Genomic DNA, 26,690 nt, shown 5'->3' with positions numbered 1-26,690 from the left:
GAGTAGCGCAGCTCTGAATCTGTTCTTGAGAGATTACTAAACCTGTGATGTGATGACAATAGAGTTGAATTTGCATCTGTAGTGGTTCTCAAACTTTTTTAATTTCAAGGACCCCCAGTTAGGTATGCATTAGGCCACGGAAACATTGGAACACGGTGGACCCATTTGGTTCCATTTGGACACTCTCGGAGTTACAGATCAATTAAGTAAAGGTCCATTTGGTTCCTCAACAATTTAGCTGGGGACCCCGGACCCACACTTTAGAGCAGGGGTCTTCAACAGGGGGTCCAGGATCCCTAGGGGGTCCTCAGAGTTACTACAGGGGGTCCCCCAAATCTTTGTGTGGAGGGGAACATTAGACGAAAATAGCAGATCTACAAGCTCACAACCCCTTGCAGCGGCTATTTTCTGAGACTTGGTGTAGAGGTTTAAAAAAAGAGCAGACCAAGTACAGAGCCATCAAGTTGACTAAATACATCGAGGGTTTAAGGTTAACTATCTGAAAAGACACATTAGCATGAATCCAACTATCTATGTTTAAAAAAAGTTTAATCTGCAACACAATTTTATACAATATAGTGGGGGTCCCTGGCACAGGTCGATAAGTATCTTGCCGAGAAAAATCTAATCTACAAATTCCAATCTGGTTTCAGAACAAACCACTCCACTGACACATGCCTTCTCTATTTGAACGACTCTATCAAACATGATGTCGACAAGGGCAAATATTGCGGCATGGTCATGCTGGACCTCCAGAAGGCCTTTGACACCGTTAATCACCCAATTATGATCAATAAGCTCAAAGCAATAGGTTTTGATGATACATCAGTGAACTGGATGAGATCCTACCTGGAAGGGAGGGAGCAAGTGGTGGAAGTAAACGGCACCCATTCCCCCCCCTCCCTGTGACTTGTGGTGTCCCACAAGGAAGTATACTAGGACCTTTACTGTTCCTGATATATGTGAATGACATGTCATCAGCCTGCGACTGCAAACTGTTCCTGTTCGCAGATGACTCGGCCCTGCTAGTCTCGGACAGGGACAGGCTGCAGGTTGAGAAAACTCTCAGCTCCGAACTCAACAAGATCTGCATCTGGCTCTCTGACAACAAACTTTCATTACACCTGGGTAAAACTGAATCCATCCTCTTTGGGTCCAGTCCTAACCGTAGCAAGGCAGAGAGTTTCACGATCAAAGTGGGTAATGATGTCATCAAAAGAAAGGATGAAATTACCTACCTGGGCTCCATCTTGGAGGCAAACCTCTCTGGTAACAAAAACGCAGAAAAAGTGATAAAAAATGTCAACCAAACAACACGCTATTTGTGGAGGATTGATCGTCTAGTCAGTAAGAATACTCTGAAGATTCTTGCTGGGGCCCTCATTCAAGGTCATTATGATTATGCATGCACTTCATGGTATCACAACACCTCAAAGGCCTTAAAAACAAGGCTCCAAACATCCCAAAACAAACTTGTAAGGCTACTTCTTGGCCTCAATCACAAAACCCATCTAACCCCTGCTCATTTTGCTAGGATTGAATGGCTTAGGGTTGAGGACAGAGTACAGCAACTTGCTATGGGCCTGGTCTTCAAGATACACCACAACATTGGGATCCCCCTGTTTTTGTCCAAATACTTCCAAAATGTTAAAGGGTGAAAATCACTTTTTTCTTGGTTTTTTTTATTTTTTGGGGTCCCCAGTGTCTCTTGTACCCAAAAAAAATGTTTTTTTTTTAAATTCAGTCATTCCTTCTCATTTCATGGATTTCCAGAATGGGCGTGTCTGAACAGGCGATCTCAGAATGGAAATGTTTATGATGTCACAAACATTAATGATGGCAAACCCAATGTTAAATGAAAAGTGCCCGAATCGCTCCGAAACTTTTTCTACCCCCCCTAAGTGGGGGTCTACGAACAAATACTTCGGGCTCGGATTTTGGCTCCGCCCCCCGGAAGTGGGTGAAACAGGCACCTCAAACACTTGGTGGAATTGTTCAAAAATGTTCAAAGTGTTTTTTTTTTCGATTTTGTATTTTTCTTAGATGCTTTTTTGAAAATAATCTTTCATTTTTTTTTTTTTAACAGACAGAATTGCTCAGTAGCCCCCCCCTGCACAAGAGGACGTTTTGGTATTGCAGCTGAAAGTGCTGTATAAGCCAGAGACAATTGACTTGGGATGAGTATATCTGAGTGATGATTTAGGCTCAAACCTTTTGAAAAAGGTTTGAGGGACATACACCATATGATATTAAATATCAAATATTTTTTTTAAATTCATGGTGTAGCTCCTTTAATGAAGTCCATGATCATAACACCAGAGGCAGCTCCACAAATCATGTTCAATCCAGATTTGGCTCAACTAAGGGAATGAACTCGTTCTCATGCTATTCATCAAATATGTGGAATGCCCTACCAAAAGGAGTAAAGGAGTGTAAAACCCTACTCACTTTCAAAACTGCCCTAAAGATACACCTTCAGGAGGCTGCAATTCGAAAATGGCCCCTGTCGTTAGTCTTAACCTACCCCCCCCCCCCCCCCCCTCCTTCATTTTCCTCTTTTGTATATATAGATATTTTTTTTCTCTCTTCATACCAGTAACCTGAAAGCTGATTGTATGACATTCTGTATAGTAGTGTGTATATCTGACTGCCTCTTATATGTCATCATGATTTGTGTGCATGGGGTTCTCATCTTAAACAAGCTTAGTGCTTAATGAGAGTTCCAGTTTAGTAGACCTTGTATTGTGAATTTGTACTTCCATGTACTGTTATGTACTGTCATGTACTATTCTCATGTCTTACTAAATAAACTACATCAATCAATCAAACCTGCTTCATCAGCTAGGGGGTCCTTGGCCTGGAAAACGTTGAAGAGAACCACGACCACGTGCTCTCGGTAATCTCGCGTAGCCAGACCTAACGTCTCCGTGATCAACATGTCTGCGGCTGCGCAGTACCATTCGAAAACTTGCACGGTGAGGGACGCCGTGGAGGAGAAAGAGCAAAACGCAGTGGACGAAACACAATGGCGACGACGGCAGCCACAGCAGGCGGAGCGGGCTCGGGAGGACCGGCGACCACCGGCCCACCGGGCGGTGGTAGCACCGCGGTGGGACGGAAGAAAGACGGCGGCCCGTCCTCTAAGTTCTGGGAGAGCTCGGAGACCGTGTCTCAGCTGGAGAGCGTGAGGTCGTGGATCGGCAAGCACTACAAAAAGGTAGCCCTCCATCGGTGTTGCCATGTCCGCTTGTTATAAGCGACTTTGGGGCTTCTTTTTCTCTAAAGTTGCTTGTAAATATTAGTGGTTGCGAGTTTTTTTGGACTTGTTTCTGAAGTGTAGTTGCTTATTTGGGCTTGTTTTAAAGTCTAGTTGCTTGTTTGGGCTTGTTCTTAAAGTGTAGTTGCTTATTTGGGCTTGATTCTAAAGTGTAGTTGCTTATTTAGGCTTTGTTGTTTTAACCAGTGGTTCTCAAACATTTTCATGTCAAAGACCCCCAAATTAGTATATATTTGTAGACCCAACCTTCTGAAAATATTCCCCACCCCCACAATATTTTGTAGATTTGAAAATATTCCAAAATGTTCACTTTTTCCCCAAGATTCTTCTTTGAAAATAGCAGATATATAAGATCACAATCGCGACGCGTTGTGAGCTTGTAGATCTGCTATTTTCAAATAGCCAATGTTTGTATATATAGGATTAAAGTGCTCGAGTCATATGGCATATTAGTCGCTTCTTTTGGGCTTGTTTTCATAGACCTCGTTGCTTATTTCACTCGGACAATCTGGCAACACTTATTTCAATGAAGGCCCGCGCCCCCGTGCACAATGGGATGCTAGCTTTTAGCTTGGTCTTGGACAATCTAATCAAACGATTGCAGGAAATGCAGGTTGTTGTCCATCTAGCCAGACGGGCAGGTTCTGTGTTGTGTTCTGTACCAAAGCACGTGTCCGCATGCATACAAATGCCACGGAATTTGACTTTTCTAAGATAGATCCTGGCTGAAACCTGCTAGCATTTTGCTAACACATAAGCTAACCAACGAGCCAGTAGATGAATATTCATCATGTAGGCTAATGTTTACAGCTGAACGATTGTATCTACACACACACAGTGCCTGGGTGGTTAAGCTAAATTCACCTTAAAACTTTCTTGTCAATAAACGATTGAAATGTATCCTCGTGACGACCAGTAGCATTGACTTGTACCGAACAAAACTAATGGTGGTGCTCATCATGGGACCCGATGCATATAACTCGAAACAACTGTTGTTATTAACGTTAGACAACGTGGCTTACATTCTTGAATGATGTGTAGAGAAAACACTTATAGCTGGATTTCTCAGGGAAGAAGCGTCTCTTGATCCTTCAAGGCGCTACTGTTATTGTCAACAAAGCTTCTCTCACACACAGTGCGCGCTAGGCAGTGAAGTGTGCTGCCTTGTCAAACAAAGAATGCACCCTGTCCCTGATTAGCATTGTTTTGATAGTAAACTCCACACACAGAAATACTTTATTTGAATATTATCATAATGTTCAAGTGGAGATGACGATTCATTGATACTTTAGCATGATTGAAGAGTGACACTTTTTTGTTGACGTATAATTGGATATTGTAAGCATTGATATAATCACAAGTTAAGTTAGTCAAGCCAACCAAAAAAGGATAACGTGATTGTCGTTTCACAGGATGTGTGTGTGTGTGTGTGTGTGTGTGTGTGTGCGTGCATGTATGTGGATTCATTCAAGGCTGGATGTGGCTCTCCTTGACATTGTCCTTGTTATAAATAGACCTTCTGGCAAGCAAACCACTTTTTCTCTGTTGGCCTCGTCTAGTGTCATCGACAGACCATTTCAACAAATTTTCTTTAACCTTTTTAAGCATCTGCCAGTACAGGAGAAATAGATTATGCCATAGCAGTTCTAGGTAGAATAATACTAAGAGCATTTCAAGTTTTAAACTGTCACCATCCACATTTATGTCTGATTGGTGATAATGTGACTGCAGGCTTAATGCTTCCTGTGAAATTAAGGGGATGGAGGGAAGTGGACGTTATCTGCAACTAGGTCTGCATGATGTATAATTTTGTTTAACTTTAATTGCAATATATGAACTTGTGCAATATGCAGACTGCAAAGTGCTGCAATATGTCAGAATTACGGACCTTATCCCACATGCAATCCACTGCACACAAATGCAATGTTCCAATCAGACATGGTCATGCATGGTATAAACATAAATAGAGAAGGTTGGCCAAAATGGATAATCAACCCAAAATGAATAATGTGGATGAAAATGTGAATGGAAGACTTTCATATGGTATGTGTTACGTCATACTACACATCCAATAGGTCAATTGTTATTATTGCCATATTGTGCCGTCCTGCTGTCAGCTAACCGGAGAAGACATAGAAAACACTACCGTTCAGTGAAACATACACTAATCCTTAACGCCATAACATCCTGAGACCCCCTGTGTGTTACATGTCTGATGTTCCATCATACAGCTCTATATCCGATTCCACTCTTAATATTATGAACGAATCAATGACTCTGACAGCTCTGTCAACGCTGTTGTTTGTCTTGTTCCAGTATGTCCAGAATGACTCTCCCTCCAGTAAGTCCCTGGCTGGCCTGGTTGTGCAGCTGCTGCAGTTCCAGGAAGACTCCTTCGGACGCAGGGTCAACAACCCTGCCCTCACCAAGCTACCTGTGAGGACATGGACTCTGATGTGCACACACACACACACACACACACACACACACACACACACACACACACACACACACACACACACACACACACACACACACACACACACACACACACACACACACACACACAATTACTAATCATTATACCTGGGAAGACCTTACATTTGCAAGTCCTCTAACCTATAACATTTTCAATTACGCTTGAAATTTAGGCAATTAGCAGATGCTTTTATCCAGTGTGACTGACAAGTGCAAATCATAGTAAGCAGAGTAAGCACTATTAATACAAGTACATCCACATAGCATCATACTGCCTTTGCCTCACTCTTTATATATGTATTAAGTACACTGTCATACTTGCCCAAATGTCATCTCCCACTCACTCACTCTCCTCCTTTAGGCCAAGACTTTCCTGGATTTCAAATCAGCTGGCGCTCTCTGTCACATCCTCGGCTCCGCCTACAAGTTCAAGAGCGAGCAGGGCTGGTGAGTCTGGTCTTTATACCAGCCGTTCAACTTAAGTTGACAGAATCACCTGTCCCATTGCCTTGCACCCTCATAAGAGTCCTGACATGTATCATTGCACAGTTGTAGCTGTCTTCCTACAGGATTCCCATGCTCGTGGAAGATTCATATAAATTGTCTGGAAAGGTTGATGATGTTGGTGTTTTAGAAATTTCTGAGGAAATGTTCTACATCAAGTTTGGCTTCTGGTCAATGTAGCAATCTTTTAGAGGAGTAATAACACCAAATTTCCTATTTACAAAAGACATCTGAAATCATAGTCATTGATCACAAAACAAGACCTAGTAACTTCAAATCAAATCGCAAGAATCATGTTGGGGGGGGTTCCCCCACATCTGATATTTGTTATTTATTTATACATGTTGTGCTGTGTCCAGGCGCCGGTTTGACCTACAGAACCCTTCTCGGATGGACAGAAATGTGGAGATGTTCTTAAATGTAGAGAAGACTCTGGTCCAGGTACAGCTATGAACAAGTCAAAATAAATTCTATTTATACTTTTTTGTACACTGGTATTGTGTGTGTGTGTGTATGTATATGTGTATACAGTATATCTACACACATACATGCATGCATGCATACATACATACATACATACATACATACATACATGCATACATGCATACATGCATACATGCATACATACTTTATATATATGCCTTGTAGGCAGCCCATTCTAACTTAGTTTTTCTTGCCTGCAGAATAATTGTCTGACTCGGCCCACTGTGTACCTGTCATCGGACATTGAACAGAAACAGGTCAATAAGCTCAAAGATATCATCAAGAGACACCAGGTGAGTGCTTCCTAACTGAATCCAACCAACCAACCCAGGAGAGGACTGTCTGGACTGCTGCTCTACTTACACTGGCTATTCACCAGCTGTCATCTCTTGATGTTACATCACTTTTTTCCTTTCTTTTTCTCCAATGCCTCCCCTCTGTGTTCCCTCTTTTCAGGGCTCCATCACTGAGGATAAATCCAAGGCCACCCACCACATCTACCCCTCTCCCTCCCAGCAAGAAGATGGTAAATTAGCATGTTTTCTTAATTTCTTTGTACTTATGCTGTTAGCCCTTGAGTCATTATGTGTCTGAGTTTATAACTGTGTTCCTGCTTGTGTGTGTTGGCAGACGAGTGGTTGCGCCCTGTCATGCGAAAAGACAAGCAGGTGCTGGTCCACTGGGGCATGTACCCAGACAGGTGAGCATGGACTGTCCTTAAATACGCTAAACAGATATGTAGTGTTGAGTAGGAGAAACACACAATGCTGTAGCACTTCATTTACTTTTTTATTTATGTTTTACTTCTGAAGCAAATGCAGACAAATGTTTGTAAAAATGGAAAGGTGTTGGCCTGCGAAAGAGACATAGGAGGAGAGAAAGAGCAGCCACACAGCACTCATTGCTCTGATGCAAAATAAATGCATTTATTTAAACCTGATGAAGACAATGCTGTCTATTTGTTAGTTTACATTAATACATTTGCATCAGAGCTGCGAGTGTGCGGCTGTTCTTTCTCTTTCCCTATCTATGTAAACTTTGACACATTTCACTTATGTGTCAGAAGAAGGTGAAATGGCTAGAATGAAGCCTTGTAATGCAGAAATACTGTATAGTGAAAAGGCACAGGCCCTGTCAGATGGCTTCTTAGTCTGAAGGGGCAGGGCTTTGTTTTGCCGTGCATGTTCAGTCTACTACTTTTCCTGTACATTGGTTCACTCTGTGCTCAGCACTAACCTGTGACTGTTGTCTGCCTTGCTAGTTATGACACCTGGGTTTCTGCCAGCGAAGTGGACGCCGATATAGAAGATTCACACAGCTCAGAGAAGCCCTGGAAGGTGAGCCAGCACCAGTGATACTGCAAGATGGGGAACCCTGTTTACATTTAGATCAGATGTAGTGCTGACTGTAATACCCTGCTTTGAATTCATATTATTTGGCACACACAAATAAATACTCTGGAGCCACCCAGTTAAACGTATTTTACTGTCTCAGCCTCTTTAGTAGCCAACTCAACATAAAACCACATCAGAGGCACAATAAAACTATGGAGGCCATTACATACCACATCACCAAAGATGTGGCACAGATAAAACACAATGAGCAACAAAGACATTAAGAAAAAAATAAAAACATACTTTACCACCAAAGAGCATCATGATCAATTATCATGATTAATAATCGTTCGTTATTACAGTATGAAGTGAAATGATCATGATTATCCTGTTGGCCATTATTGTGCAGCCCTAATATAAGCTAATCTTAAAAGCTAATTTATACTTTGTCATATGACCACGCCTGTCACTGAAAATCAGTTATGTTTGGCGAGTGACAGTCATACAGCAAAGTTGGGCTTAATGCTCACGGGTACCCAGTGGACATCGATGATTGAGCTCCTCTCTCTGCCTTCTTCCATTCTGCCTGTCCTACCTACTCCCTCACAGGTACATGCTAAGTGGGTGCAGGATACAGATAACTTCAACGAGTGGATGAATGAAGAAGACTACGAAGTGGATGAGAACAAGAAACCAGTCAGCTTCCGTCAGAAAATATTCCCTCGGGAGGAAGAGGTAGGATGCGTGTGTGTGTGTGTGTGTGTTTGAAGTTTAGTTGAGTCTATCCACAAGGCTTGAGTATGCCTTGTAGATTGCACTCTGCCTCCTCTGTCTGTCTGTATGTCTTTCCACACGTCCGTTTGTCACCCATCCTTTCCTCGCTCTTGCTCTCCTACCTCCCGTCTTCTCCCCACCACCGCATCCCTCCTCCTGTCCCTGCTCTCCTTCTCTCCCCCTCAATCCCGACCTCGTGTGTGCAATCGTTCCATTCTCTCATTCTCTGGCTCTTTCTCTCTCTCTCTCTCTCTCTCTCTCTCTCTCTCTCTCTCCCATCCTCCATCCCTCGCTCTCTGTGCCACGTGGGGCTTGTCTGATCAGTCTTCCCGTACACCCGATCGCAAGGAGCGCAAGGCCAACTCAGCTGGCAAGAAGAGGAGGCGCTCACCCTCGCCACCCAGCACCCCCGTTGAGTCCCGCAAGAAGGGAGGCAAGAAGGGGTAAGGGTGTCAATTTGTATTTGGCAAGCGATTAAACACACATGAAGAGATAAAACACAATAGGGGACAAATAAATATATCTTTATCAATATGTAGATAAATATAATTCACCATGATGAGTGAATTATGTTATGTAATGTACATTTATTACTGTAGAATAATTGCCATTTATATCATACAACTTATCTAAAAATATATCTATATATCTAATATGATCAGTATTTTTCACTGACTGTTGAATCTCCTGGAGCTGACATTTGTCCCTCTCTTTTCTCTATTTTTCTGTGTTGTAGGAACACAGGGCCACACTGGAAGCGCCGCGGCCACCGAGGCGAGGATGACGACACAGAGGAGGACCTGACTAAGGACATGGATGACCCTTCCTCTGTCCCGGGCATGGAGGAGGTCACACCAAGCAAGAACGGTACAACACCAATAGGCTTTTATTTATATATACATAATTTATTTCATTATTTTCTTGTCTGTTTCATTGTATCTTTCATATGCTGGGATAAGGACACTGACATAAAAATCCACTCAGCTTGAGAAACGGCAGTCAACACACACACACACACACACACACACACACACACACACACACACACACACACACACACACACACACACACACACACACACACACACACTTCACTTCTATGTTCCACCCTAGAAATCAGGAAAATGGCCGTCAGGGATGTTCAATCAGAGTTCAGTACTAGGCTCTACCTTGATATACCCTGAAAGATGTCTCAAATCAAAAAGTGAAAACGGTTTCTAGATCACGTCCCATCTGTGATGTCCCACTTTTTGTCCAATCTATCCCCACGTCCTTCTTACCACTCGTAATTTGCTGTCTTCTTTTGAAACCCCAGAGTGCAAGATAATGCCTCCCTGCCTGCAGACAAACAAAACCGTGTTGGTTAGTTTTTTCCCCTGGCTCTGTTGTCTCTGTGCCTGCTCACCTAATCCTTTTATTTTCTTCTCATCTGCAGTGAATTCAAAGAAAGACAGTGAACACACTCCAGTGAAAGGAGGGAATGTGGCTGATTTGGGTAAATGCTTTTTAATTTAGATTCAGGCTTGATCTGCTGAAGTTCCGGATATTGGTTCCGAACAAGGTCACATAACATTAACAACAATGGAAATGTTTTGTTTTCTACCAGATGATATGGAGGATGACTCTGTGCTGTCAGGTGGCAAGGTAAGGGACAGGTCTTTCTTCTGTTTTCATCATAAATGTTTTTGTTTTTGTTTTTACCCATCGGCAAGGTAAGATTTCAATACACACAGAGCTGTCAGGTCTTAAGTGAAACACCAAAACCTCATGAATATTTAACAGTATATAACATAGCTGTTGTCTTACAAAGCAAGTCTGTGATGGGCTTTTTAAACTTGTATTAAAGCATCACTTTGAGGGTATCTAATCAGAAGTCCTTTGGTACCTTCCAGAATGTGAGTACTCGAATGTCCCTGACTCAGTTTTGTCTCTGGCAGGAGGACGAGGAGCAGAACAAGGCAGAGGTCAACCGCCTCATTGACTCTGGAGAGGACAACGTGACGGAACAAACCCACCACATCATCATTCCCAGCTACGCTGCCTGGTTCGACTACAACTGGTGAGCGCAGACCTCTAACAACTCATGTGACACAGACCCTTTATAACTACAGTCAGTGTTTTCCCATGGCAGGAAATATAACTTCCTTATTTTTCAGCTAAAGGCTATAGTGATTCTACCTGCCAAATCAATCGCTTTTGTTTTTGTGTGAGAATTATTATTATTTTTAATTCATTTTGTTCTTCTACCCTCTAGTATCCATGAGATTGAGAGGCGAGCCCTACCCGAGTTTTTCAACGGAAAGAATAAGTCAAAATCTCCAGAAATGTGAGTCTAGTGCACTACTTGAGCGCACACACATCCATGCACACAAACAAGACCTCATGGACAAACGCACAAGCCATTTTAAGCGGCAGTGGCTCAGGAGGTAGAGTGGCCATCTTGGAATCGGAAGGTTCCCGGTTTGATCCCCAGCTCCTCCTGGCTGCGTGTCAAAGTGTGTCCTTCAGCAAGACACGGAACCCCCCCCCCTCCCGATGAGCAGGTTGGTACCTTGCATGGTTTCCTCTGCCGTCGGTGTGTGAATGGGTGAATGTGAAATACATTAACCCATTAAGACCTGGAACTGTCATTTTTTTATTTGAGCTAAAAAGCATTATTTTACACTTTGGGCTATTCAAAAATAGCAGATCTACAAGCTCATAGCTTAGATCTGCTATTTTTTTTAAATCGTGAAAATGTGTGCAAGTCTTCTGAATATATATATATATATATATATATTTTAAAGCGAACATTTTTAACTCAAATATTTGCTTCTGTGGGTCCCTGGAACAAAATATTTTGAGATGGGGGTCAGCGGCCAAATACATATAATTTTGGGGGTCCTTGACATGAAAAAGATTGAGCACCGCTGATATAGATACATAAGTTTTTCAGAATACTGTTGGGATTTAGGAGACATGTAGAATCGGCTTCAGGTCTCAATGGGTTAAGTGCTTTAGACCAAGTCGCTATATAAATACAGTCCATTTGCGTTTTTGTCATTTAAATTCATTTTTTTTAAATATTTACTTTGATATCTAGGTTGGTTTGTTATTACCATGACAACCCTGTTGCTTTGCTCCGTTCCCCAACAGCTACCTGGCCTATCGTAACTTCATGATAGACACCTACCGTCTGAACCCACAAGAGTACCTCACCTCCACCTCCTGCCGAAGGAACCTAACTGGAGACGTGTGTGCAGTCATGAGGTGAGCTGGTGGTGCAGTGTTCAAATCCCTATAGGTTCTGAGGTCACTCATGTTAAAGGAATACTTGGCCCAAAAGGTAAACGCTGTCATTATCTACTCATCCTCATACCATTTTGATGTGTGGTTGAAGGTTTGTCCACACAACACATTCATGTTGCTGTCAAAAGTTTGCTGCAGCCATAAAACAATTTAAGTCATGGATGAGCAGTCCTTAGAGTTCCAAAACGAATACACCATAATCAAAATGGTCTGAAGCCAAGCAATTGCACGTTCATACGCTGCTTGGTGAGAACACAAAACGTTGTTTCATTTTTAACTATTCCTTAATTAAGCGTGTAAAATTAGCAGCAGCGAAGGCTGGCTGTATCGTCATGATGCCACTACAATAATTGTTAAAAAATACTGTAACCTCTGTCAGGGTTCATGCCTTCCTGGAGCAGTGGGGTCTTGTGAACTACCAGGTGGACTCTGAGAGCCGGCCTCTGCCCATGGGACCCCCGCCCACCCCCCACTTCAATGTGCTGGCTGACACTCCCTCCGGCCTTATGCCCATGCACCACCGACCACCACAGGTAAGAACACGCAGAGACAGAGACACGATACGATGGCAGGTCTGTAAAGGAAAACAGATGGAGGGAGAGAGAGAGGAGAGGGTCACAAGAGAGACCACCTCAGAACAGACGATGACAGAAATGGAACGAGGAATAGGGGAGGGAGAGAAGAGATGGAGAACCATAGGCTGATAATAATGTCATGTTTCACTTTTGTTTAGATCCCCCCTGGCCAGCAGATGCTCAGCTTCCCAGAGAAAGGCAAAGACAAGCCCATTGACCTGCAGAACTTTGGCTTGCGCGCAGATCTTTATTCAAAGAAAAATACCAAGGTAAAGACTTGCTTTTAAATATTGTGCCACTATTTTGTGTGTGTGTGTGTGTGTCTTGAGACCCCCAGAGGCTTGTGAGGGGAATTGGGGATTCATCAGATGAATAATGAAATGTAAAATACATCCCTTTTTCGGGCAACAGTATTTACAGCCTCTAAACATCTTTGAATGAATGAAATTTTTTTTAAGTGAGAAGAAACATTTATTCAACATGGGTTGATATTGAATGTGTTTTAATGTCGGTCTCCACAGAGTAAAGGTGCAAACGCCACAAGGGAATGGACTGAGCAGGAAACTCTACTGCTGCTGGAGGTGAGTCCCACAAACCTACTACTGACTTAACATTGGCCCAGTGAGCTCTGAAACCAAGTCTATTCCTGCACTAAGACGTACCTATGAATAACCACACTAGATGGTTTCCACTGCTCTTCCTCCTTCCATAATGTTTCTGTCTTGAATCTCTCTTTCCTCCATCCTCCGTTCCCTTTATCTCTTCGTTCACCTCACCCCTATTATTCCTTCATCCCCCATGCATTCCTACAATATACTGTATATCTCTACATGGTCTACATGGTTGTCTACATGGTTGACTTGCTTCTCACAGGGGCCACCCACAAATATTTTTGCCCAACTTTGGGCATAGGCCACAAACAAGTACTCTCTAGGCATCCCTGTACTGGGCCAGTTTCTCCAGCTGTCCCCATGTGAGGCCAGATCCAAGAAACTGCCCACCGCATCACATAATGTTGTGTTATCTTCACTCCCTTCAGGCGCTGGAGATGTACAAGGACGACTGGAACAAGGTGTCGGAACACGTGGGGTCTCGAACTCAAGACGAGTGCATCCTGCACTTTCTGCGGCTGCCCATCGAGGACCCCTACCTGGAGAGCACTGAGGCCTCACTGGGACCTCTGGCCTACCAGCCGGTTCCCTTCAGTCAGTCTGGCAACCCTGTCATGAGCACTGTGGCCTTCCTGGCCTCTGTGGTGGATCCCAGAGTGGCCTCTGCTGCAGCTAAGGCAGCACTAGGTGAGGACATGGAGAATCAGTCAGTGTGTTGTGCTAGGGGTCAAAAGATGAATCCATCCAAACAAAATGGATCAACATTTTTGTATTTAAATAATTGGTTTAATGATTGTAGAGAAAATTCTTATTTATGGCATTCTAGTCATACCATATTATAGAATTAAACGATAAAACTGTGTTTATGACTGCTGGATAAAGGCAGTGAGTAATTTCTCATCTGTTTTGGTTCAGATAACTTGTGATGAGCATGTACCATTATGTTTGTTATTTGTTAGCTCATTTCACCATTTTATGTTTGAAATTCACAAAATTGTTTTGACGGATGAATTCATTCAGAAAATATGAATAATGGTTACTGCAATCCTAGTAACAGTATGACTGTGGTTAGCATACACTGTGGGAGAGTCCATTTCTTAAGTAGAAGTTTCAAAGGTTTGATCGATCAATCTCATCCCTCTTTCAGAGGAGTTCTCTCGTGTACGTGAGGAGGTGCCAGCAGAGCTGGTGGAGGCGCATGTGAAAAAGGTGCAGGAGGCTGCCAGGAGCACTGGCAAGGTAGACCCTGCCTATGGCCTGGAGAGCAGTGGCATCGCGGGTACTGCCCCCGAGGAGCCCGAGAAGACCGGTCAGTAATACACAATGTTATCAGAATCACTTCATTTACAATTCCCTGGACAATACTGGGCGTGCTATAATAAGAGTAGTAAATATACCTCCCATATAACACATTCATCCAACATTTTGTATTCATAGCGGAGACTGAGACACAAGAGCAGGTTAAAAAAAGAGCGAAGGCAATGCATGCGTGCATGAACACATTTACAACTGGTTTGGATCGCATGAAAAGGAATTTAGAACAATCGGGCCTAAAATTAGTTTGACACCCCTGGTAAGGGAATACAGATTTTAAAAGATCTTCTGTCATCTGTATTCTTGAATCTGGCCCCTGGAAGGCAGTAGAGGGCTATATTACAGCCTTTTATAGTGAACATGCAGGATGTTTTCAGACAGCAGGTAAAAGTCACCTTAATTTTTTATTTTTTTTGATCGACATTTTGCTGATTTTAAGTTGTCTCTGCTGATGTTCATCACCCTAGTTTTAGTTAATTGTCTCATTATTTCTTCTGGACACAAATAAAGGTTTTACTGTGCATGTATGTCTCAGTTTGGCCACTGGGGGCAATACAGGACCTTTGTTCAGTTACTGCATGTGTATGTGTGTGTGCATGTGTACGTTAACCATGGCTGGCTGCCGTGGTAACCGTTGGATTAACACGGCAGTGGCAGATGGGGCAAGAGGAGAGGAGGGGCTCAAAACTGGGTCAGCTCTCTCTCAGTCTCTTTCTCTTTCTCACCCCCTTTTCAGTTTCTCTCTAGCATCTGCTTACACCTGAATTACTGCATTCTGTAAACACATTCACAATCAATAAGCTGCTTTAAATGCTTTCACTGCCCACCGCAGCACTCACCCAACACATGAGGTGATCAATATTAAAACACTCTGTGAATGCACAAGTGCACCCATGACACGATTTAACACTCAGCGGACCCGACATATATATATATATGGACTGTTGCTCTCTCTCACACACACACATACACGGGTTGGAACACTGGTTTTACATGACTTGCCTCCCTTATAGACTGTTTGACAGTGTGTATTTTCAAGCCATCAGATTGCTAAATTAAGGGGTTATACCGTTATGGTATGTATTAACACCAGCAACTATCCTTGATCTATTGTTACATAGTATATTATATTATGATGCATATAACTGCCAAAGCCTTGTAGTGTAGATGGAATGTTTCTTTTTTTTTATATAAGTATCTTGTGTGTTGATCATAATTGTTTGACTTATTTTGCCTGGGGCAGCCTCATTTCATCATGCCTCACTGCATGTGGCAATTAAGTTGAACTTGACCCCACACATGCGTGCACACCGTTGTCATCGTGTAAGACAAGGAGTTGTTGTGATATGTTGTCTGTTTACCTTCTTTGTCCTTCCAGAGCCCCCAGAGCCCGAGAAGCCGGACACAGACTCCGACTCCCAGCAGGGCGATAAGGTGAGACCACCCAAGAGACTGTTGTTAGAGGGCCATCTGTCACTATCAGGGACCCTAACCCCTCAAAAACCCAGAATTTCAAATCCATTTCTAAGAAAATATCTTACTGTATCGTAATCCTACTCTCATGTGTCCTAAATATCCTAATGACTTTATTTTGGGTCACCAGATCATGAAATGTTTTGTTTCTCTTTGAGTTGACACCACTACATTCATTGCAATGATAAGAAGTGAGTTGCTCCTAGTGCACTTTGATTTTAACTCTTTGACTGCGGACGACGCGATAACGCGTCAAGTGCTACTTTGTCCAGTTGGCCGTCAACGCGTTCGACGCGCTGGACGCGCGTTCATTGTTTAATCTCTGATTGCGCTATGCTGCTTAATATTCAATGTTATTCTCGAGTTCCACTTACTTCACGGACATCTGCATCCGGTTTCATGACCTGGATTCCGTTTCCGGTTTTTGATTTTTTTCCCCAGTCATTTTCGTCCAAAATAGGTAAATAAAAGATTTTTCACACGGTATAACGGACAAACGGACAGGTTCTCTTCTATAATCTATGGTCTGGGTGACGATCAGTCATCGCCGTCGTGTATCACATCGTAATTTTTGCCGATCAAAACAATCTGGGACGACGTCACATCCGTTTTCATGTTTTTCCCTGTCTAATCTATCAAGAAGGGTGAGAGAGACCCAACAACCTGATCACGCTGTCATGTGCTGCTCTCTAGTGGCGGATTTGTGCTGGGTCTTTAAATTATGTGTCCTTAAATTATTTTCATGAGAAAAATTCAAAATATAAAAATAAAAAAACATTGCTGGCACTGGGGGAGTACTTTATGAAAATACTCTGGCAGTCAAAGAGTTAATGTCCTGAGACATGACTGGGAATCCTGCCCTAGCTTTTTGCCCCTTCCTCTCTCTTGATTTTAGCAACATCTCTGCCCTTACCTCTCCATTTCTCTTTCTTCAAATGTTCCTCGCTTCCTGTTCACATACATTTTCCACTCATTCTCATTAGGGTTGTGTTCCTTTATTTAGGAGGCCCGGGGGTGAATGTAAAAACATTAGCTAACATTAACAGGAGTTAACTATGCTCCACTGGGTTGGTGTGGTGGCTTATAGCTCCATCATTAGTACCCATTAGCAATGTGCACGCATTTGTACTCCTCCCGGGACTTGACCAAAAAGTGACTCATTGAATGCAAGCAGGTCTGTTAACTGAACGGTTTGGCTATTGGCCACAATGCCCTAAAATTCCCCGGCCACAGTCTCTATTTTAGAAGAGATCAAGAGATCCAATCTATAGTCCAGGTCCTGGAGAAACAACAGATCAACAATAAAAATAAAATCGAACACTGGTTCTCAGCTCCACTTTTTTATTGCTGCTTTCAATGTTTCGATCTTCATCGAGAAATTCCTGATCGTCTGAGATCAAAACGTTGAAAGCAGCAATAAAAAAAAGTGGAGCTGAGAACCAGTGTGAATATTTCATTTTTATATTTACACTTTCTGTATTTTATCAACCAATTTGATCCTATATATAAATAAATAATAATAATGATGATAATTATTTTGTGTTGCAATGTATGTACTTTTTGCTATTGTATTGTTTCTTGTGTGGGGTCAACATATATTACCATTAATATTAAATCTTCTTTGTCTCCCATTCTGTTCTTTGGCTTTTTATGCCCCTCATTTCTCAACACATAAGATTGACAACAACAAAAAATCTCTCTCTCTCAAATCTGGGCCTGTATTCTGTCAAATTCTAATGCATCCTCAACTACAACCATGATCCTTCCTACAACTTTTAAAGTGCATCAGTCTCATCCGTTTCTGTTTGATTGTGTGCTTGTCCATCAGGCGGAGTCTAAGGATGAGGCAGAGAAGCCCAGTGAATCAGCAGAGAAGGCAGATAAGGTGGAGGGAGGAGAGAAGGTGAAGAAGGAGAGCACTGAGACCTCTGAGCGCGAGGAGGGAGACAATGAGGGAGGAGACAAGACTGCAGCAGCAGGTACACTGGAGCCAAGACCATACATAATGTTTCCATTCAATGTCACACACATTTGAAGCGGATGTAATTTGAAGATAATATTTCAAATATCGCAAAAAAAACTATTTGAAAAAGCTGTTTCCATCACCTGGGCTGAAGGTAATAAAGTATGTAATGAGATGGTAAAATACCCATAGTTTTTTCAAGACCACCTGAAAATAATGGAGACCTTAAATGGAGTCGTTAAAAAAGATAAAGTAGTTATTAAGCAGATTCAGCATTTTTTGGCAATGGCAGCGCTGTGCATTCTAGATAGAATGGAAATAAAGAGAAGTTAGTAGAGACATGCAACAGTATTTCTTAAACATTGCTTCTAGCAGCCTCCATCACTGCCTCTTGTAAGGATACACTACAAAATGAGGTCCTCTTTGTATCTGCACAACCTTTCAAGGGTGAGCATCACAGTTCACCAATGTGTCCGTAATGAGAGGAGTCGCTCAGAAACTTGTATCTCCATATTTTGTCTTCTTAAATGAATGTCCTATTTTATACTTAGTCATATGATGGTGTCATGCAACTGCAAAAGTTGAATGACACATTTTCGTCTGACATGCCCAGATTTCCCACAGTAGCATGTGTCGTTTTGTGCTCACTGAAAGGTTTCCTCCGCTTATCGCACTCGCTCTATGATGCGAACGCTAACCTCCCTGCTCCCTCTGCCCATCAGATAAAGACAAGGAGGAAGCTATGGAAACGTCGACGTCGGAGCAGGAGAAGGAGGAGAAAGGATCGGCAGAGGAGGGAGAGGACAAGAGGAAAAAGCTGGAACTCGATGTCGGCGGCGAGGGCAACATCGCCACTGCTGCTGCTGCTGCCCTGGCATCTGCCGCCACCAAGGCCAAGGTGAGGTCCTACCCACCCTGGACAGCACTATGCCCACCACTGTTAAACACTTAAGCCCTCTAGACTTAGTGACACTGACCTGAGTTGCAGCTGTACTTTTTTTTCTTCTTCTCAACTCTACAGCAAAGCTCTTTTCCAAAAATTGCCGATCTACAAGCTTGTAGATCTGCTATTTTTTACTGAACGTTCCCCCAGAATAGGGATGCTGGGGTTCAAGTGGTTAAATCTCAATGAATACCTTTACGTTTCTGCTCTTCAACATCACTTCTCTTTGAATTTGTATATTTATGTATAAAACAATGCATTTCACCTTGCTGCTTCTTCGGGTTCACTCAGTAAGTGGTTCAGTGATAATACTAAATATGTGCCACCCACAAAGTAAAACCCTCAGTGTTAATTTAACTCGGAGTGTACAAATGGTGTTACAAATGGATAGATTATGGATACATTAACCAGTTGAACCCTAGCATCCCTATTCTGGGGGGAACATTTGCCCAAATTTGCAGATCAGCTATCTTTGGTGAAGAGATTTGGTGCGGTCCAAGTACAGTTGTAGCTCAGGAGTCGAGAGGGTTTAAGTGGTTTACACTTTTACTGTGTGGAGGTTTTAGTGACTTTGTTGTCATGTCTTTGTTTGTGTGCACCTCTGAGAGCTTGGGTGGTGTGCAGAACACACCAGCCTTATTACACTCTAAATAGATTTATGTAGACATAGATGGAAACCCAATGACATCTCAAAGAGTCTGCATTTTACAAGCGACTTTGTTTGTAGTTGATATGAATTCAATGCCTTTCTCAATTTGATGCACTCCAACCTTCTTATGGAGGGGAGGCAGAAATAAACATGATTTAACCCCACTGGGAATAAGAATGCTACAAAATGAGTTCTGTCTTTACAGCATCTCAATCTGAATCCAACTCACATTTGGATTAAAATCCAGAATGAAACCTTCCCTGAAACATTGATTATAAATGTCTGCCTCTCTCTGCAGCATCTGGCAGCGGTGGAGGAGAGAAAGATCAAGTCCCTGGTGGCTCTGCTGGTGGAGACCCAGATGAAGAAGCTGGAGATCAAGCTGAGGCACTTTGAGGAGTTGGAGACCATCATGGACCGAGAGAAAGAGGCTGTAAGTCTTTGGAAGGCACAATGCCGCAATATTACTGACTCCTAAGTAATAATTACCATCAACACCGTCCTGTCAACTTATTTAAGACATATTTGATATAATGCGAGGTTTATGTTTTATGGTTTATGTTTTACGGTGTGGCGCGTCCATCTTCGTTCGTCTGTCTGCGTGTCTAACCTCACAAACCGCTGGACTGCTCGGTGCCAAATGTCTTTTGCACACTGCGAGTAGGCCACAGAAGTACTCCCACAAATATTCACATATGATTTATTTGAAATATTTTTAAACTTTATTTCTCTAATGGAAGTCAATGGGGCTCTGATCAGGCTGAAACCTTGCCCAGATGTGGAGTCATATGTCATAGATGAGTCATAGAAGACTGACATCATAGATCAGAGGTTCCCAACCTCCAGTCCACGGACGGGCGGGGGGCCGTGGGACATGTACCATGGCGAAAGGCCACCGGGAATTCCTAGTTTATGGATTGTACAAATATGCGCAGCCAACGTTGAATATGAACATTTCCGTCCGTGCTCCAGCTCACTGTTGCATTGATTGATTGATTGACTTTTAACAAGGCTTTTAACATCACAGGTTGTACAGTCAAAGTTTATGCTAAAAGGATAACAAAAGTCCCCAGGGGGCTTTTCTTCCATTGTGGTCCATTGTTCTCAATACATATACTACATACAATACAATACAAATACAATAACATGACAGTGACATCACAACAAATCCTTGGTATCTTTATTCTACTCTTTTCAACCAGTGTAGAGCAGCGTCGTCACTACAAGCTTATCACGCTCGCACTACTGAAACACTGGCACGATTATCATTTCATGTCAACATTCAAGTAAAACTATCAGAAGGTGTAACCCAGGTAAAGTAATGCGTCAGTTTAGCTACAGTTTTTCACCTGTCCAGTCATTTCTGAGACATAAATTGTAATCGTCCTCTTCTGGATATAACGAAGGATGTAACATTATTTATATATATATATATATATATATATATATATATATATATATATATATATATATATATATATATATATATATATATATATATATATATATATATATATATATATATATATATATATATATAAAAAATATATAGTAGTCAACCTTTTTTGGTACGAGTTTCACACCTGATGCTTGACTAACCCCACCGGTACGAGTAAATGTCATGAACTGTGCCGATCCGTGGCAAAAGAACCCCTGTCATAGATGACTGACATCACAGGATGGCCACATGAAGGCCCAGATCCACATTGTAGTCACACTGTTCCCATGTGGATCCTGAGATCTACTTAATTCAATGTTTTTGTGACACAGAAAACGGCGCACATCGTACCATCGTACAATACCTTTTGTAAAGAGCTAATGAATACAAGCTGATTAATTGTGTTATAAAATTAGGGGCTGGGAGAGATCCCCACATTTGAAATGCAAGCTGTTGGAAGGAAGGCTGTGTTGTCCGTTCTGGCCCATAGAGATTAGAGATGGCAGTTCTGGAGAAGGGGAACATAAATTGCTACTTTTCTTGGAAACAAAAAAAGCTGTAATGCAAATGAAGCAGTTTTCAGTGAAAAGTAGCTGTACAGCCAGAGAAGTGAAACTGCGACCTGATAGATGAATGGTCCTCAGCTGTGTGTGTGTGTTTAGGTAAGTCCTTGGAGACGGCAGCGAGAGTGTAAAACTGTTCATGGTGGAGGCAGCGGGAGCGTAGCCCAGTTTAGCAGCTGTAAATAGTGCATGAAAAACAGGCCCTGCTTTACATAAACCCTCTGTAACACTGGAGAGAGGTGGAAAGAGAGGCCAGGCTTGCTATGCTACCACAGGCTGTAAAACACTATCCTTCTTAGCACTTGAACACACACGTCGTCTTTGTCAAGTACACATTGATTGATTGATTTGATTGATTGATTGATTGATAGATTGAAATTTTTATTAGGCAAAAGAATGTAAAACAACACAGTTACATTTATAATGCTTTTGACTAAAAGGTCCGGCCAAAAAAGTCCTTGCGGACTTGTTTCCGTTGGGGTCCTTGAATTAATTTCATAGACATATATAGTAGCAACCAAACAGTTCAAAAATCAACATGAAAATACAGATAATACAGAAACTTACAAACGGGGGGAATATTTTTCCCCTTTCTCATACACACACACCTTACTATTCTCTTTTCCCACATATACAGTAATGGCACACTGTTTGAGTTTCTCCTCCCTTCTCTCTCCCCTCTCCTGCTGTTTTGGAATCAGCCTTGGGTTCGTCTATCTCCTTGATGTTCTCTCTTTATATAGCTGTTTTATTTGGCTTGTTTGACTGAAGAATCCATATACAAATGGAATAAACAAGAAAGTATATTATTTCTCCACATGTATTATTTGTGCGGCAATAAAGTCGGGTGAAGAAAATGCAGTCAAAACGGTAGCTTCCCATCAGGAAAAAATAATCGCATGGCTCATCCTATATTTACATTTCTATTTATTCGCCTGTCTATCTCCCTTCTCACCATATCCATTCACTGGATCCTAGTTGGAGCTGCAGAGGCAGCAGCTGCTGACTGAGCGCCAGGCTTTCCACATGGAGCAGCTGAAGTATGCTGAGATGAAGGCCCGTCAGCAGATGGAACAGCAGGCCGCTGCTGCGGCCGCTGCTGTCGCCCAGGGGCAGCCTGCCGGTCCTGGTCCCCACCACGGACCACCTCCCCCGGGCATGCACCACGGAGGACCTCCGCCCGTTGCTGCGATGCACGCTGGTTTCCCTCCGATGGGGCACCACCCCATGGCACAACACCACACGGGACAGACAGGTGAGAGGCACCAAAGTAAAGAAAAAAGTATCAAACTATGTGCACATAGGGGGTTGATCCTATGCACTGCCCTGTGGAAGGGAAGGTTTGAAAAGACATCCATGCTCATTGTGTCCTGCTCTCCTCAACCCTGGTGTCTGAATTACAATAATTTCTCTGGTATGCAGGACCATTGGCACCAGGGCAGACCATACTTGGACGCATGATGCCTGGTCCACCCCCTGGTGGCCCCCCCGGGCCTGGCAGCATGCCTCCCATGATGGGCCCCCGCCACCCTGGAGCTCCAAACGGCATGTGTGAGTACAACGCTTCCTACTTGTTTGCTGTGTGCATGTGACATTTAAAGACAAACTCGTATCGTATTTTGAGAGTATTTAATTTCCATATCCTGATGTATTTCCTAGTGAAACATTCTATACGTGCCAGACGCTGACTTGAGCGTCTTTTAACCCAGGCAGCTATGACACCCATTTCCATCTAGAGTAGTAGTAGTAGTAGATTTTTCTTCAAAATACACTTTTTGCCTTCACACAAATCGGTACACATTATCTCTGGAGTCATGTGATCAACATGTATCAGTCATTTTTCATATTTCATCCTAATTAACTATGTTTGACTTTTTTGTGGGATGGGCCCATTTTACCAAAAAAAAAAATCAGTTTAAATCACACGTTGATTTAAGGACATGGCTTTTTGCGCTACTCTAACAGCAGCATATTTTCATTCTTAGACCCTGTCCCAGCACCTGCACAGCCTGATGCGATGCCTCCTGCTCCTGTGGGCCCTCCAGCTCCCCCTGTTGGACGAGTGGCTGACAACTAACCACCCCCCCCTCCAATGCTATGTTCCTGCAATACAGGAGGCTGCAGTTTCAGGACCACATTTCTAGGGCAACGTTTCTAGGTCCCTAGATGACGCCAATGGAAAACAAGGCAGGCACAGCTCGGCGCTGTCTTAGTTGCATACCAGAGAGAATCAGTTATTATCTATTTTCAAATAGCATTTGTTTTACTTTCATATAGGGTCCTAGAAATGCGGTCCTGAAACTGCAGCTTCTTGTACTACAGTACAAGATGCTACACACACACACACACACACACACACACACACACAAGCTCAGATCTCTTAACTTCAGCCCCAATGATGGCCTTTGCTACTGGCTTGGTATTTTTTACCCCAACTCTCAAAAAACTCCCACAGACACACAAAACGTATACTCGCATACACTTACACTCAGGACTCATTGGCAAGGGTCATCCAAACTGTATCGCTCTCCCACATACACACACACACACACACTTCCTCAGGGCACACCGGCGAGGTTGCTGTAACTCTTGCTTTCCTCGTCTATTCTAGTAAAGAACACTGTTATTTCCCCAGTTGGGGCCAGATACACGCTGATATACTGGCAAGTGAATGACTCTATTTAGTGGTTTAGGAAACAAGATAAGGGGATTGAATATGACCCTTTCTCACCTTTCCCCTCTAGATGTTGTATCTTATGTCAAATGACACTGTAGCTCTTTCCTCATGTCATGCACACATGCATGCACACACACACACACACACACACACACACACACACACACACACACACACACACACACACACACACACACACACACACACACACACACACACACACACACACACACACACACACACACACACACACACACACACACACACACACACACACACACACACACACACACACACACACACACACACACACAGAGCTTTTTCCCTATCCAAACACCAGGTGGAGCTAGTCGGACCTAAAGGCCAGTTAGAAGATGAGGTGTATGGTCTATAACTGACTGTAACACACACATGCCCCCTCTATCTGATGGGGTGCTGCCCTCACTCTCTGGTCTTATTGAGTATCTACCTCTTGCTCCTCTTAAAATGATACACTGTAGACGAGTGTGTGTGTATGTGTGAGAGAAAGAGAGCCAGAGAGGTGTTTGATGACTGTTCACATGACTGCTCACTCTTCCCTGGCCTCTCTTGTCTCATGGGTCAGGCCACCGATGGATGGGGATCACCCACAAACCCCATAAGTCCTCCCCACGCCTAGCCTCGGCTAGCCAGGCGTGTCACTATAAAACACATACACACACTCTCATGCAAGTGCAGTATACTAAGCTGGATGCTCACACTGAGGGCAGACTACACACCAACTTAGCCAGACCCTGCCGCAATGCACTGAAGAAGTACACACAAACACAGGCATAATCTCCCCCAGACCTTATAGCTCTTTTTCCAAGAGTGAGATGTGATTGAAAAGCTCAGTGGCCTGGGCTTCTAGCTGTTTTTAGGTGCTGATGATGTAGCCACTAGCTGCCACCCCTCCTTTTTAATGCCTAGCGCTACCTACCTCGCTTTCACCCCCACTCCAACCATTCGCCCCACCCCACCATGTTCACGTTGATTTTTAAACACTAACTACTTGCCCTGTTTGCTAACACTGTTAGTCAAGGTGGGAAATTAAATGCTGCCTAATTGTAACCAACCAACATCTAAGAAATGCCATTCTCTTCTGAACATCTTAGATGCTTGGTAAAGGCCATGTTGGCTGGTGAGTTTTATTGTGTGTTTTTGTGTATCACACACATACAAACATCATGGCCCACAGCCAAAAAAAATCTTAAATCCTGCCTTGTTAGTATCTGTTGGCTACCTCTTCCTCTTTTTGTCTGCTAGCTACCTCTACTAGAATTCTTCCTCTTGCTATCTGCTACCTCTTGGCACACCCCTTTGCTACCTCTAGTAACCCCCTGTCCCTTTTCTTTTTCTGCCCACATGAATCACTGACAGGCCCATCACAATTCTTTCAGGTAGAAAAAGAGATACATTGACAAACACACACACATGCATTCTCATCCACACAATCTCATCCACTCATGTCCCCCATTCCACATATTTTGAGGCTGTTTATATATCATACAAAAATGACGAGAATCCACTTAACATATATTATCTTTTATTGCTACTTTTGTGTTATGGTTAATGTATTTTTAAGAATAAACTTTGTGTAGATTGAGTTCTTTGGAAGTTTGTAGCAATTGTTTTTGTTTCGTTTTTTGTCTGTTTTTTTAATCAGGTCTGTTGGGACTTGGACACACTGTCGAATAAACTTTTTTTGTATGAGATTGATGTCTGGGCTTGAGCTTATTTCCTCAGTTAAGTGTCCAACCAACTTACCTGAGGACTATATTATAGTTTCTATACTTTTCTCATCTCTGAGGAGAAAATTGGTTACTTGAAGGCATTTAAATAATTGTATTTTGTTTTACAATTGCCCTATTCTATTTTTGCTAATATACATATAATACAAATGAGTCCTTGTACAGTCCATGTGAGAAATTTAATTTGCATTCATGACGTTATATTACCTTAAGCACAAAAAAAAACAGAGTGGTCATATCGCATGATATTACAAGATGGGGGGGGGGGGGCCTAACAACAGCATGGATTGGCTTCCATGTGGATCTCTGACCTTATGTGGCCAGACTATGAGAGGTTAGCTGTCTATGACAGGGACTTTGTGTGTGTGTCTGTCTTACAAATGTTGCTCCACACATTTGCCCTAGGAGTCCTATCTAAAGTAATAGGGGCCTTACATCTGGAGAAAGATGGTCATGGATCAGCGCAATACACATCCAAATGAATCCAAAAGGCATGAAGGAGAGCGCACAGTTGAAGCACCACAAATAATATCACTCTCATCACTCTAATAAAACACTCAATACAGTCAGAGTCTTG

The 26,690-nt window shown here is 42.7% G+C and overlaps 2 protein-coding genes across 2 annotated transcripts in view; one reads left to right on the top strand and one right to left on the bottom strand.

Annotated features, from left to right (window-relative positions):
* The first annotated feature begins 2,972 nt into the window (after positions 1-2,972).
* On the top strand, positions 2,973-26,077 carry smarcc1a (SWI/SNF related BAF chromatin remodeling complex subunit C1a). Its single transcript, XM_080425439.1, has 28 exons — positions 2,973-3,217; positions 5,594-5,713; positions 6,117-6,202; positions 6,619-6,700; positions 6,943-7,035; positions 7,199-7,268; positions 7,373-7,442; positions 8,004-8,079; positions 8,686-8,811; positions 9,175-9,293; positions 9,587-9,717; positions 10,286-10,345; positions 10,457-10,494; positions 10,788-10,909; positions 11,105-11,176; positions 11,986-12,099; positions 12,518-12,671; positions 12,872-12,982; positions 13,235-13,294; positions 13,753-14,011; positions 14,472-14,633; positions 16,017-16,072; positions 17,940-18,090; positions 18,797-18,972; positions 19,965-20,099; positions 22,646-22,922; positions 23,090-23,218; positions 23,653-26,077. The coding sequence occupies exons 1-28, from the start codon at positions 3,026-3,028 to the stop codon at positions 23,742-23,744; spliced, it is 3,333 nt and encodes a 1,110-aa protein (XP_080281565.1). The 5' UTR covers positions 2,973-3,025; the 3' UTR covers positions 23,745-26,077.
* Positions 24,317-26,690, bottom strand: part of ptpn23a (protein tyrosine phosphatase, non-receptor type 23, a) — a 164,720-nt gene continuing 162,346 nt past the window's right edge. Inside the window, exon 25 of the mRNA XM_080425435.1 lies at positions 24,317-24,449. The gene's annotated coding sequence lies outside the window, so the exon portion shown is untranslated. The remainder of the gene's footprint in view (positions 24,450-26,690) is intronic.

This window comes from Gymnoscopelus braueri (assembly GCF_963280865.1).
Source record: "Gymnoscopelus braueri genome assembly, chromosome: 4".
In the NCBI taxonomy this organism is placed as follows: domain Eukaryota; kingdom Metazoa; phylum Chordata; class Actinopteri; order Myctophiformes; family Myctophidae; genus Gymnoscopelus; species Gymnoscopelus braueri.
Note: the sequence above shows the minus strand (reverse complement) of the source record. Positions and strands in the feature narration are given on the sequence as shown.

Excerpts from the sequence above, each read along its gene's own strand:
- smarcc1a (XM_080425439.1), top strand. The coding sequence starts at position 3,026 with ATGGCGACGACGGCAGCCACAGCAGGCGGAGCGGGCTCGGGAGGACCG. Across the intron at positions 8,080-8,685 it reads GCTCAGAGAAGCCCTGGAAG|GTACATGCTAAGTGGGTGCA; the intron begins GTGAGCCAGCAC and ends ACTCCCTCACAG. Across the intron at positions 11,177-11,985 it reads AAGTCAAAATCTCCAGAAAT|CTACCTGGCCTATCGTAACT; the intron begins GTGAGTCTAGTG and ends GTTCCCCAACAG.